This window comes from Nesoenas mayeri (assembly GCF_963082525.1).
Source record: "Nesoenas mayeri genome assembly, chromosome: 1".
Taxonomy (NCBI): domain Eukaryota; kingdom Metazoa; phylum Chordata; class Aves; order Columbiformes; family Columbidae; genus Nesoenas; species Nesoenas mayeri.
The window spans coordinates 194484399-194498200 of NC_137541.1; the positions used below are offsets into that span (position 1 = coordinate 194484399).

At 40.8% G+C, this 13802-nt stretch overlaps 1 protein-coding gene across 1 annotated transcript in view; it reads left to right on the forward strand.

Moving 5' to 3' along the window:
- The window catches only part of CRYL1 (crystallin lambda 1), a gene marked incomplete at its 3' end in the record, with an annotated part of 53633 nt that overhangs the window by 17920 nt on the left and 21911 nt on the right, over positions 1-13802 (forward strand). The window contains exons 4-5 of the mRNA XM_080359582.1: positions 7632-7793; positions 11888-12082. Coding sequence (XP_080215708.1) covers positions 7632-7793; positions 11888-12082 — 357 coding nt within the window. The remainder of the gene's footprint in view (positions 1-7631; positions 7794-11887; positions 12083-13802) is intronic.

Sequence of the window (13802 nt, forward strand, 5' to 3'; positions counted from 1 at the left end):
TAAAAGCATATTTGAGTGGATGTGTGTCTAGTTCCTAAATAATATAAACTGGATAGAAATCAGCATAGCACTTTTATGATCTCTTACCACAATAGTAGTAAAATGACAACAAGCCTTTTTCAGTGCTTTGCTTTGAAACAATTTACTAACACAGCAGTAAAGTTTACTAGCTCTCAGAGAAGGATAAGATTAATAACTATTGGTAAGATCTTATTCTTGACACTTGAGCTGCTGTTTATGCTGGTGAGTTATGAGGTCTGGCTGGGCTGGTTGAAGCTGGACGTGGAGGGTGGCTGAGAGGTGATCTCCAAACCTGTCAGTTGTGCTGTGGCGTGGGACAAAGCAGACTGGCAAGGGGATGAAATTAAGCTTGTAACTTATACCTTATGGTCTGAAATATTTATCCTTTTTCCTTTTAAAGGAACTCTGCCTAAAAGCCTTAGAACAGTATTTTTTTTTTCCTCTTTAGAAAGAGAGGGTGTATTCCATCCACCCACCCCTTACACCTGCAAACTCTTTGAACTGGTGATAGCATCCCTAAGAGATCTTCAGCCTGATTGTTTTTAGATCTCGCTGTCTCTTTTATCTCTCCCAGTTAGACATATTTAGAAAAACAGTGTTAACAGCTTTCAGAAAGTCTAATGGTATCTCAGAATGGGAAACCAGCATTGACTTGGAAGCCTTGACAGCAGGTGTTTCATGTTTCCTGTCATAAAAAAATTGTTTTTAATTGTCTGGTACCAGTTCCTACCACTGGCTTTTGTTTTAGTTTCCTGATGTCTTTGAAGAACCATTTTACTTCTGGGGATGAAGGAATATCTGCAGACAGCAATGGCTGAAGATGTCTTCAGCTGCCCTGAGCTCATAGGGTAGAAGACCATGCTGGTCTCGAAGTTGATGATGTACATCTGTAAATACAAGGCTGCTGGAAGGCAGAGTGCGCAAGCATCGCAGTAACATGGCTTCTTCTGGACTGCTCACTGACCAGCTCTGAGTGCTGGATGGACAAACATGGGTCTGTTTGTTTTCAGCTGAGTAAATATAACCTTAGGCCTCATTTTACCCTACTTATCTTAAACACTGACCTGAGGCAGTAGAAGTTAGTTTTGGCTTCTGAGGGAGCTGGTTTTAAGCGTTTGACCCGACTCACCATCTTTGTAGAGGTTTTGAGAAAACTCTTTTTGTGATTTTTAGGGTTTGAAACAGTGTTATCTCACAGGCTTGCTGTACAATACTTTATCGAGTCAGTGTTCAAATTTAACTGAAATATGGTGTTTGCAGTGCCACTGCTGTGGTGCTGCTGCTGGATGGACTTCTGTACTTCCAAACTTTCTGACATTCACTCCCTGTCCTGTGCATCTGTCCTGTGCATATAACAGCTGATGTCGTCTACTGTTACAGACTTGAGTATGGTTTTGGTCCCCATTACAGGAGGTCATAATTGCTGTAACTGTCAGCCTGCCCAGCAGTCAGTCTTGCTCCTCAGGTTCTCTTTTGGTACTCCCTGGTCTCCGTTTTAGAGCTGTATTGTATTTCTGTTGCCTTTCCTAGATCACCTCCTCTGTTTTTCAGGGTGGATGGGATCACAGCAGAAGAAAACAGAGAAGATCTGATTCTACATCACTTAGACATGCACAAATCTATGGGGCCCGATGGGGTCAACCTCGGGGTACTGAGGGAGCTGGCAGAGGTGCTCGCCAAGCTACTTCCCATCATTTACCAGTGGTCCTGGCTGACTGGGCAGGTCCTAGTCACCTGGAGGTTGGCAAATGTGATGCCCATCTACAAGGGCTGGAAGGAGGATGCGGGGAACCACAGACCTGTCAGTCTGACCTCAGTGCCATGACAAGTTATGGAACAGATCATTTCAAGAGCCATCACGCAGCACATACAGGACAACTAGGCAATTGGGCCTAGTCAGTGTGGTTTTATGAAAGGCAGGTCCTGCCTGACTAACTTGATCTACTTCTATGACAAGATCACCTGTTTAGTGGATGAGAGAAAAGCTGTGGGTGTTGTTTACCTGGACTTCAGTAAAGCCTTTGACACTGTCCCACAGCATTCTCCTGGAGCAACTGGCAGCTCATGGCTTGGACAGGTGTATTCTTTACTGGGTAAAGAACTGGCTGGATGGCCAGGTCCAAAGGGTTGTGGTGAATGGAGTCAAATCCAGTTGGTGGCTGGTCATGAGTGGTGTTCCCCGGGGATCAGTATTTGGGCCAGTTCTGTTTAATCTGTTTATTAGTGACCTGGACAAGGGGATCAAGTACACCCTCAGTAAGTTTGCAGATGACACCAAGTTGGGTGGGAGTGTTGGTCTGCTGGAAGGTAGGAAGGCCATACAAAGGGATCTGGACTGGCTGGATCATTGGGCTGAGGTCAATTGTATGAGGTTCAACAAGGCCAAGAGCCAGGTCCTGCACTTGGGTCACAACAACCCCAGGCAGCGCTACAGGCTCGGGGAAGAGTGGCTGGAAAGTGCCTGGTGGAAAAGGACTTGGGGCTGTTGATTGACAGCTGGATGAACTTGAGCCAGCAGTGTGCCCAGGTGGCCAAGAAGGCCAACAGCATCCTGGCTTGTATCAGGAATAATGTGGCCAGCAGGACCAGAGAAGTGATTATTCACGCTGTACTCAGCATGGATGAAGGCACACCTTGAATCCTGTGTTCAGTTTTGGGCCCCTCACTACAGGAAAGACATTGAGGTGCTGGAGAGAGTTTAGAGAAGGGCAGTGAAGCTGGTGAGGGGTCTGGAGCACAAGTGTGATGAGGAGCAGCTGAGGGAACTGGGGCTGTTCAGCCTGGAGAAAAGGAGGCTGAGGGGAGACCTTATCACTGTCTACAACTCCCTGACAGGAGGATATAGTGTGGAGGGTGTTGGTCTCTTCTCCCAAGCAACAAATGATAGGATGAGAGGAAATGGCCTCAAGTTATGCCAGGGGAGGTTTACCTTTCTTCACAGAAACGGTTGTCAGGCATTGGAACAGGCTGCCCAGGGAAGTGGTTGAGTCACCATCCCTGGAGGTTTTTAAAGGATGTATAGATGAGGTTCTTGGAGACATGGATTAGAGGTGGACTTGGCAGTGTTAGGTTAATGGTTGGGCTTGATGATCTTAAAGGTTGTTTCCAACCAAAACGATTTTGTGATTCTATGGTGTCAATCAACCTGTTTGTGATCTTCTTGCCTTTCTCTAAGGGAACAAAAAGGGTTTTCATCTCTTCTGTACCAGCCTGATCAGCTGTTTCTCCTTTTGAAAGTTTTGTAGGCCATGTGAATATCATGGAAAAATATGGGTCTCTTCATGGCATGATACTGACACTAGATGAAGCAAAACTTGCTTTCATTTGTTCTGTGTTCTAAACCAAACTAAACAAAAAAAGCCTACTCAATTCCCCCATGCACTCACAAATCTGCAAGTTTGATTTTTAGAAAATGTAGTTCTGAAAACCAGTACTTCCTCAAATCCTGTTTTTTATTTTATACCAGAGGTTGAACAGGTACTTGTAATTCAGTCATTTATTCTGAACAGTATAAAATGGCAGTAACTTGATATTTTTATTGCTCCGGTTCCTTAACAGGGTATGTTTCTGAACTGTAGGAAAGTACAAAATGTTTCCATCTAAATGCTGGGTTTCACCTCACCAAAGTGGTATTTATTTGTACAGTATCATGTGGTAGACAGTCTTTCATGTCACTCAAGAGGTAGTAATTTAAGAAGCATCAGATTTCACACTGGTATGAACTCATAATCTCAAGACAACTGAGAAGTTATCATTTCTTTAGATTTGAAGTGAGTTATAACTCTATTTTTTAAAATTTATTTTAGATTAGATTAGCCTTAGAGTGCTGGTGTTTTAACTGACACTTTTACAACTTCTCTGTAATAAGCTTACTCATCTACTGTCCTTTAGTTGACAGTGTTGAATTCAATTAAAACTTTTCTGAATATGAACTTAACACTGTTCCAAAAGCCAGGCACTTGTAGACTTGCTGTAAGATACTTTTATAACTGTATTTTGAATATAAATTTAAACAAATTCTGACCCTATGAATTGGAGTTAAGCTCTTATAGGGGGTTGTTCCCCTCCCCAGTCCTCTGCTCCTCAGCAGAACAGCAAATGAGAAGACTCTACCTTTATCAGGAGATTCACCTTTCTGGTTGCTGCCCTACCAACTACAGAGTTATTCAAAACTGGGCTGGAAGGGCTGTCAGAGGTTACTTAGTCCGAGTTCTGCCCCAAGGCAGGATCAGTCATACCTAGACAACTGTCTGTCAAAAGTGAGGTCACATGAGGATTTTAAGAACAGGTTATGTGATTCCTTCTCCTTCCCTGCGTTAAGCATTTTACTTCAGTGCACGCTTACCCTGAAGCCCTAGGATGTGAGCATATGTCACCATATCTTTCTGTTTTATTTGTATCTTTTAATAATTGTGTCGAAAGGTGATAATGTAGCCTCATCATTATTTACAAATTTCCAGTCTGCTTTTCAGTTACATGAGCTGCTGTCCTTATCCTGCTTCCTTACCCTTGGCTTATGAAAAACCAACTCTTGTTGAGGTTCTAAGTAAAGTCTTGGTTACCAAGGTTGCCGGGCTTGTTTTGGGCTAACTAGAGTTGGTTTATGTCTAAGAAGTCTTTTGTTGCCAAACATTTTTGTTAATTATCTGATATTTGGAGATGTGCTTTTTTCTTGATCATGTTTTGAATATGCAGCAGCTAGAATCTAGTCAGGAGGTGGGAACTCATCATTGTGCAGCTGTGGCTTTCAAACCTTCAGCAATTCCCTGTGCTCAGTGATTACCATCAGACTCTGTACCTGCTATTGAGAAGGCTCAATGCTGCTCCAGCTGACAGCATCTCCAGATGCCATTATAGAAAGTGTGTTGTGTGTTGCTAAATGGGTGCTAATCTTTGACCTTCTCCATGCCAGTTTAAATCTTTGGCTTTCATTATATACTGCTGTGCTTGTATAGGACAATACCACTTACTTTAGGACCATACCACAGTGTTGCAGTGCTTTACTTCAGGACAGATGTTTTTTCCTTCACCTGCCAGTGCTAATAAATCCACGGCCTTGGCAGTGATTCCCATTGCTAATGTAAGGAGAAGGTGTTTTGCAAGATGGTGTTTTGGGGAGTGTTTTCTGAGAAGGTGGTACAGGTGAGTTGCTACCTTGGCATATCTAAGAATGGATAGGAAGAACCTGGGTAGATGCCAGCATTTAAATATAGGTAAATGAAGTTGTGTGCTTAGATGAGCATGGATGTGTGTGGGAGCACAGACAGCAGATAGTGTGGTGGGAAAGGCCTGTACAAAACACACAGGGCCGCAGGATTTAAGCAGATAAACATCCCTAGTTTTCCATGTACTGGCATTCAAGATGTTTTGTCATGAGTGCAACTTTTTAATGAAGGGCAACTAGACCTAGGTCGCTTTGTATCAGTGTTGTCTGCTGGGGTGAGAGTCTAGTGCATGCTTATGTTTGTGTAGTTCTTTAGGAGTTCGTAGGCTGGTCAAGTACCTGTTAAGTATTCTCTGAACATGTGTTTGAATAGTGTAATGCCTATTACTTTTAAGCTTTTAGTTCAACACAACTCTTCCAGGAGGTGGGTTTTAAACATTAACAGCTGTCATGTTCTCATCGAACTGTTAAGAAAGATGTCTAATAAAGTCTGAATTGGAAGTCAGATTAGTAGCAACCTTGTTCAGGTCGCTCAGGCCTTTGAATAAAGGTGTACTGTTCACTGCAAACGAGAAGTGTGATCTTCTCTACAAAAGGGGCACAGAAATATACAGTGTCACTTAAAATGCGTAGAGGTGTATGCTAACCTTTTTGTACTGATTCTTTGAGAGTGTGGTAGCTTTAAAACCATATCTTATCTGCTTACTGTTTGATCTTCTCTTTCTCAGGGTAAACAGAATAGCTTCAGACCTCTCCAGGCTCTGTAAGTGAGAGCAAGTGAGGTTCCTGTTTAATGGATTGTTCAGAGCTTAATTTTCCCCCCTGTTCTTCAGGGAATTGGTGTCTCTGAGAAAATAATTGTATGCTTGATGAGGACAGAAACTTTATTGCAGTGGTCCAACAACCTGAATACAATTGTGACACTATATGAGAAACTTCAAGCGAATGGCCCATTCAGAAACCTTACGTAACGGTGGCAGGTTTTAGTTTCCAGCAGATTTGAGTTTGCCTTTTTGATTATCATCTGATGTGAGAGGAGGCTTAGAGTTTCAAGTTCACAATAAACCTATTCAGAGCAACTCTTTTATTAGCTTGAACAGTATCTGCAGAATTCTCTTCATCTTTGGCTTTGCTAAAAGAAACTATTTAAACTTAACCAACAAGCAGGGGTCCTGGAATTATAAGCAGAGTATAATTTTGTTTTGATAAGGCTGTCTATTACTTTGGACTCTATCTGGAGTTCTTAAATGACCCTGTTTATCTCCTCTGCATCATGAAACTTTTAGTACTGTTCCCTGCCACTTGCTTATTTTTTAAGACTTCAAATTACTTTTAACCCATTTACTGGGTTAAGAACTCTGACCGTGGGCATTCCTGCCACAGTCTGTCTGAAGCTGCGGGTAGTACATGTACATTTTAGATTATATTAAATGTAATAGCCCTTTTCCCTACCCTAATGTACAGTTCAGCATGACAGGAATGACAGAATGGAGTGCTGACAGGTGGGAGAAGGTTAGCATTGGAAAAGAACAGGAATTTTTGTGTGTTTTAAGGGGAAAGCTGAGGTTTTACAAGTTTGGGATCCTGTTTGGATTTTTTTAAAACTCTTTCAAAACCCCCAGAAAACAAGCTGCCTCAGTTCCTCTGTTTTCTTCTCATGGACATAAGTCTTTCCTGTTGATTGTGGGATCCACTGTAGTTATTCTTCTATGTCCTCATAGCTCTCAGCCTGGTGAACTTCTGCATGCTCTCCTTCAGGCAGCTCCTAGGGAAAATTTTGAAATTCTAGTGACTGTAGGTTTTGGCTCTTGGCTCGTACATGTGAGATTTCACATAATATTGCAGAGCTGAACATGCTCAATAGCTTTGGGTGAGGTTCTGATAGTGTGCATTCTACTTCCGAAATCTTTCTCTGAGTTTGAGTAGAGATATTTAGGCTAAGTGTGAGTGTCACTAAGAGCTGTTTTGGTGGAGGCTGCAGAACTATGCCTCAGAATATCTTATCATAATTCTGCATATTCTAAGTTTGTCTTCTTTTGTGATACACCTATTCATTTCCATCTTGTCTGAGAGAGAATACTGAGTTCTATCACATGAGGTTCTCTTTAAAAAATTGAGACCAGGTCTTATTCCTCCTTACTGTATTATCTCTATGTGTAAGTAAAAGTTTGTATTTTAGGCAAAGCAGAATCATTTGGTTTGGTTTAAATCTCATGTGGTGTGTGTTGGTCCATTTTCTGCTATAGAGAAACTCTGTTGAGCTTTCAATTTCTTTATATATGGGCAAGTATTTTTGTGTTACAACTCACTGGTATACATGGGCGATTAAGATAGATGGTTTGTATTGTGTTCCTAGGTGTCAAGGTAGATCAATTAAGTCTAAAATATATAGATAAATACTATTGAACTAGAAGACTTCTAACACTAATTTTTGGTTTTGTTCCAGGAATGTACCCCGGAGAACTTGGAACTGAAAAGGAAGATTTTTGGTCAGTTAGATCTTATTGCTGATGACAATGTTATCTTGAGCAGCTCGACCTCTTGTCTCTTACCCAGTAAAGTGTTCACTGGCCTTAAGCACGTTAAGCAGTGTATTGTGTCACATCCTGTAAGTATGATGGTATGTTTTGTTTTTGTAGTAGTAGTAGTTCAGGTGTTTAAACTGCATCCCGAACGCTTCCCTGCAGACTGAGATATGTAGAAGGATATTTGGAATGCTTGTGTGCCATTATTAGGGTGGAGGGGCCTGACTTCTTCTGAAAAGCTCTAGTTTGGTCATTGAGCAGCAACATCTACTAAATTGAGCAGTTGTATGCATGGTTTATACTGTTGACTCAAGATACACTCTGTGTAAACTGTAGTGCTCATGTTGTTGTGTGTTACTCAAACTACTGACTCTCAAAATGTAGGAATTCTGTGTTCTGAAAACAAACATATACAATTCCCTGCTTTCTTCTTGTGGCATTGTTAGTTTTTTCTGGCATCTCTTTTCAGCTGCTGTTGGGTAACAGTAAAGATCCAAACAGTGAGCTGTATGTGCTTGACAGTTATGTTGATGAAAAGTGGAAGGTTTTGACTATTGCTTCTTCAGACTTCTGGTGCAGAAGCATTATACCTGAAGAGGGAAATCAGGTGGATGAAATAGAACAAATGGTACTTGGAGCTGCGTTTGCATGCTTTGTGACCAGCTGGGACAGGACAGTGATGTGGAAATGGCATGACTAGCACTGGCAGCAAAATCTCCTGATGCTGAAGGGCACCTGTGAACCTCTCTAGATGTCTATGTGAGTCTGCCAGACAGTAGTTTATCACATCTCTCCTCAGCATGGAAAAGCATTTTGTCTTGATCACCGGGATTCCTAATGCTTCTGTTTTCTGCTACACAGCAGCTAATGAATTTGTTAGCCTAATGTTATTCTGGTGTTCAACAGATCAGTTAAGAGGAATGTTCTTAACGAAGGTTTGCGGTATCTGGAGAAAGGTAGTGGTCTGCTGTCTGCAATTTGGTAACTACATGGTGTGTCTCCAGGGCACCCCTCAGGGTGTAAAGTAAATGTCAGTTCCCTGGGCATGCTCAAGAGTGGCAGTGTGAACACAAATTCAGCACTACTTTACTGTAATGTCTCTACAGCTACTTGGAGCCTCATGCTGCAGTGTCAGAGAGTTTGGTCAGCCCTGTTCTGGCCCCCTGTGCACCACCGCGATTTGCCTTGGGTTCACTGGGGAGCAAAAGGAACAAAAGGATTGGTTTATTTCTGTGTAATTAATTTTCATCCCTTTTTAATTGAAAAAAAAAAAAAAGTCAAACTTCAAAGTATGTATCTGTGCCTAGGTATAGTCTTTCCCCAGTCTAAAATTCGGTAGTTCCTTATCTCATATTTCCAGGGCTGTAACTTTCTGTAGTGCAAGAGAAGAGAGAATGTTTCTTCTAAGCTTCTGCATTAAGAAACTATGATTTGGGCTTTGTTTTTTTTTTTTTACCACTTCCTGGGCTTCTGCCAGTTCCCCTTTTTTCAGAGAATTTGATTTTCCATTAGCCTTTCTTACTGTTTTCCAAAGTTGTTGTGTACCAGTTGACTTGTTTAGTCTCAGCTGCAGTCTTTATAGGAGCCACTTCTGAAACCAGGTTTTATCAGATCTGGAAAGGTAGGTAGTCCCTGCATAAACATTTTCTAGGTTGCTGTTGTAAGGATGTGTGTATTTTCCAAAGTAAATACAGTGGAATGCCTTAAAATGTCTAATTGTTCTGAAAAGACTTTGCAATCTGACTGAGATTATTTTCTTAGTAATCTCAGCTTCACTCAAAGGGGAGTGTACCACAGAAGCTGTGGGTCAGCGTACTCTTCCAGGGGCCTTTCCGCATCTGTTTTATCAGGAAACATGTTTGCTTTGTAGCTGTTGGCTTTTGGTGTTCTTTGTTTTAACCATGGCCATGCTAATGTCTTGAACATGACAACAGGACACAGAGAACGGTGGCTGTGGGAAGCAACCAGCTCTGGAAGACACTCTGAAAACAAGAAGTGTGGAATTTGGTATACCAGGGAAATTAAAAGCTGAAGTTGTAAAGCCTCTAGCACAGCTGACTGTGTTGAAGAGAAATGAAATTAAATGCCCGAAGGGCAGAAGGAGCTCATCCCTTTGTTTAATACAGCAGTTGGTTCAGTAATTAGAAAAAATAAATGAAATCCCATAGCACGGCTGTATGATAGACATGCATGCAATACTTGCAGCAGGTACAGCTGCTCTCTGCAGCACTTTCAGGCAGTGGATCAGTGGAGATCTTCTGCAGAGCAGTCCACTTCTCGTGTACTGTATAAACATGTGAGGTCTCACAGCTGGAATTATGGTGCTGGAGGAGACTCTGTACCACTGAGTGAAGTCACTGGCTGTACAGGAAACCATGGAGTCAAATCACCTTTAAAAGATGTCTGTTAGGTGGGGTTTTTTAACTATTACTCCTGTTGGAAATTGTTTCTGTCTTCTAATTTTTGTTCCAATTTTATTAATGGTCCATTTAAAATTAATTTGATGTTTGTCGGCAGCTTTTGTGTAGCATTGTTCTTTCTCTGTGTTTATTTTGTCATATCCTTTCCTTGCTTTCATTGTGTTTGGCTGAGTAAGGTAAGCTCTTCTGCTCCCTGAAGAAAGGCTTTGCATTCCCCTTCTTAGTTTTAGAAACCTTCCCCCGCCCCCAGTTCACCCACATTTTACCACCGTTAGTTTTTACCAACTTCTATTGTCTCACTCCTAATTAATTGTCTTCCTAAGTCTCCTCAGTGTGCTTATGAACACACCCATACACTTCCCATGCCAAGTTCATGAAACAGAATATATCAGTAAGATGACTGTCAACGCTAATCTTGGAAGAAATTAATAATAGCCCCAGTCTCTCCTAACAGTCAACTTGCCCCTTCCTGATTGGAACCTGTGATATGCTTGAGGGTTAGAAAAAACCTTCAGAGAACGTCTTGGTGCTTATATTGGTTTGGGTCTTGCTGAATTGCCTGGCAGCACACCTGCGATGGTGCCCATCACACTGATCTCAGCGTTAGTGGTGGCACCACCAAAGAGACTGATGTGGGAAAGGTTCTGTTGGAACACAAGGTCCTTTAAAGGGGATGAAGTAAGCATGTTACACTAGAAGTTAGAGCAGACATATCTACCACAGGTTATGTGTTGGTTAGACCCTGTAGTAAAAGGAACCATACTGAAAAGAAAAACATATGGAAAGGAAAGACTGCTTGCACATCACTGTGACTAAATCCTGTACTGGCATTTACCTGAGCACAGTGAAGAGCAGTTGACTATAAGGGAGGATGGCAAGAGAATTGGTACATAATTACCATCCTTTAAATGTCGGTGTTATTTCTGGTGCTAATTTCTGATATGTTAACTTCTTGTATTGCTAGAAAACTAGACCGAGAGCTGAGTTTAACACCTTAAGAGTATGGCTGAAGAACTACTGCTTTTGGAAAGAGCATGCAGGCAGTGTTACTGCCTGTAAAACTATGACGTGAAGAACTTTTAGCTGTTTATAGGATGTTCTTTAAAAGTTTATTACTTCAAAAATAAACTCTCATCAAGACATTTTTATAACTTACACTTGGGAAGAGTCAGGGAGAGGTAATTTTTGTAAGTAGGCATAGTGTTTGAAGGTAACCCGTTCTGCAACTTTTTGGAAGTATGTTTCACGTGATATCTGTTACTGTATTTAGGATATATTTACAGGCTTGGGCCAGTAGCAGCTATCTATTAAGTGTTGCATCTTACAGGTGGTGTTTAGCAATAATTTTGTTATAAAGTTCCTGAACGTCTAAAAGGAAATGCTATGCTTTATTTGGAAAGGCAGGTGGTGGCCGTATATCTTACGAAAACAAACAGCCTGACTATTGAGAAAACATTGGTTACTCAAGTCAGTATGAAGTCTTCTAATACTGTTTGAGTGCTGTGATCTTTAGTGTTGCTCCATTAACTTTTTTGAGGTTAAACAAGGTTGTGTTTAATGTAAAATTAATTATTTTGTAATTTGAATTAATATACCAGCTTTTATTGGATTGGTAAAGTATTTCAAGGTCTGAAGATCAGGTTTACTGCAGTCACTGGAAAATATCCACGCTAATAACAAGCTATAAAGATGCTTATATTAACTTGTTCTATTAATCTGTTGATAGCTGACATGTTTCTTTTGTGTTTCTTCTTAAGGTAAATCCACCTTACTTTGTGCCATTGGTTGAAATTGTCCCTCATCCGGAAACAGATCCTTCTACTACAGAGAGAACATATGCCCTGATGAAGCAGATTGGTCAATCTCCTGTCAAACTAAACAGAGAAATTGAGGGGTTTGTTCTGAATCGGCTCCAGTATGCATTGATAAGTGAAGCCTGGAGACTTGTGGGTGTATGTATCTGTTTTGTTGTGTTGTGTTTTGTTTTCAGTTTCTACATACACGCTGCTAGTTTTGTAGATGTGAAAAGTGAGATTCCTATAAATTTGTGTCATCTTGGTTAAATTGGGCCTTATGAACATGAAATATATATATTAACGTAAAAATTAAAAACATAAGTGATGTCAGTTTTAAATAGCAAAGACCGATTTTAAAAAAAGGTGGTATGATCATTACATTATGATCACTATGCCTTATCCTGCTTTTTTTTTTTGAGAATCCTGTCACTTTCAGGGCAATCAAAAGAACAATCCTAAAAGCACAGAGTTCAAAACACTGATTTTTCTTTTTTCTAGGTTCTCATAGCTTCCTGTTATTTTCTGAATGTTACTGGCCTACTGTACAGTGGTTATGAAATATTTTAAATAGTTTTCTCTTTGGCCTTTCAGGAGTTGTACTCATAAGTTCAACAGTTATTTGATACTTGTAGGTAAAGACAGATTTCTCCTCCTCCTGCCCATTCAGACTTCTAGCTGAGAATCATTTATTTGTGCACCTTCAGCTATTCCCACAGTTACCTGTTCTATGTTCCAAAGTCTGATCTTTCATCAGGAAGAGCTGAATTATGAATCTGCTCTTCTGTTGAGAAGAGATTCTCTTGGGCTTGAGTGGGGCTTACCTCCTTGTCACAGAGAGTGTTTTGATTTTTCAAGCTGTTTAAAACCACACACACAAATCCAGGTGAAGATCTTAGAACTAAGGTAATATTAACATATGGTAAACAAAGCAACTCCTTTTTCCAATGCATTATCTAAACATAGTTGCTGAACTGTTTTGCTTACTTGTAGTTAGCTTCTACTAGCAACACGATACAACAATATAAGGGAGATGGTGAATAATAATAAGTAAAACAAGGTTGTTAGGAAAGAACTGATCTTTTGCTGGACATATTTCTTTAACTTAAAGTTTCTGTTATTAAAGTCTGAATATAAGAAAAACACCTTCAGAAAGCTGTAGTCACGTTGAAAGACACCAAATAGAAAGGATGGTAACCTCTCAATTATTTTTGAAACTGTAATAACACTGGTGGAGAAAAAAAAGAGAGAATAAAAATGTAAAAATGGCTAGTAGAAAACATGGACAAGGTAGGTAAGTTCATGGGGGAAAAAAGCTAGCTGAACTGCCATGTTCACTGTTAAGGAGATCCTCACTGTAACCTTTCCTTGAAAGGAAGGGTTCTGGCATAGAAGTAGAACAAATCATGCTAAGAACAAGATTTTCGGAGGAGAAAAGAGTAAACGAGTGTCGAGGTTTGATTGTGGGGTGACAATAAAACCGTGGCAGATGTATTGTTAACCTCCTCTCCCCCCACTTCCCCCTTTAGCCACTTCTTCTCCCTCCTTCCCACTAAGGACAGACCATCAGGAGGGAAAAAAGGACAGTGAAGAGAGCTGGAAAAATTAAAAATATTTTACTAATGCTACTGATAAAGTAATACAAAATATACAAAACAAATCTTGAAAGTCCCAGCAACTGCAGAGCCGGCACCCAAAGTCCTGGACTGGACTCTACAGCCAGCCAGAGCTGGATTCAGTCTGTCACTAGGCCTCAGTTCACAGGGACAACTAGCAAGGTCCTCTCCTAATGTCAGCCATAAGGAAAAGGGACGAGATCCTCGTGATCTCCCACTTTTATATGGAGTATCATGTGAATGGAATGTTATACTCCGTCAGT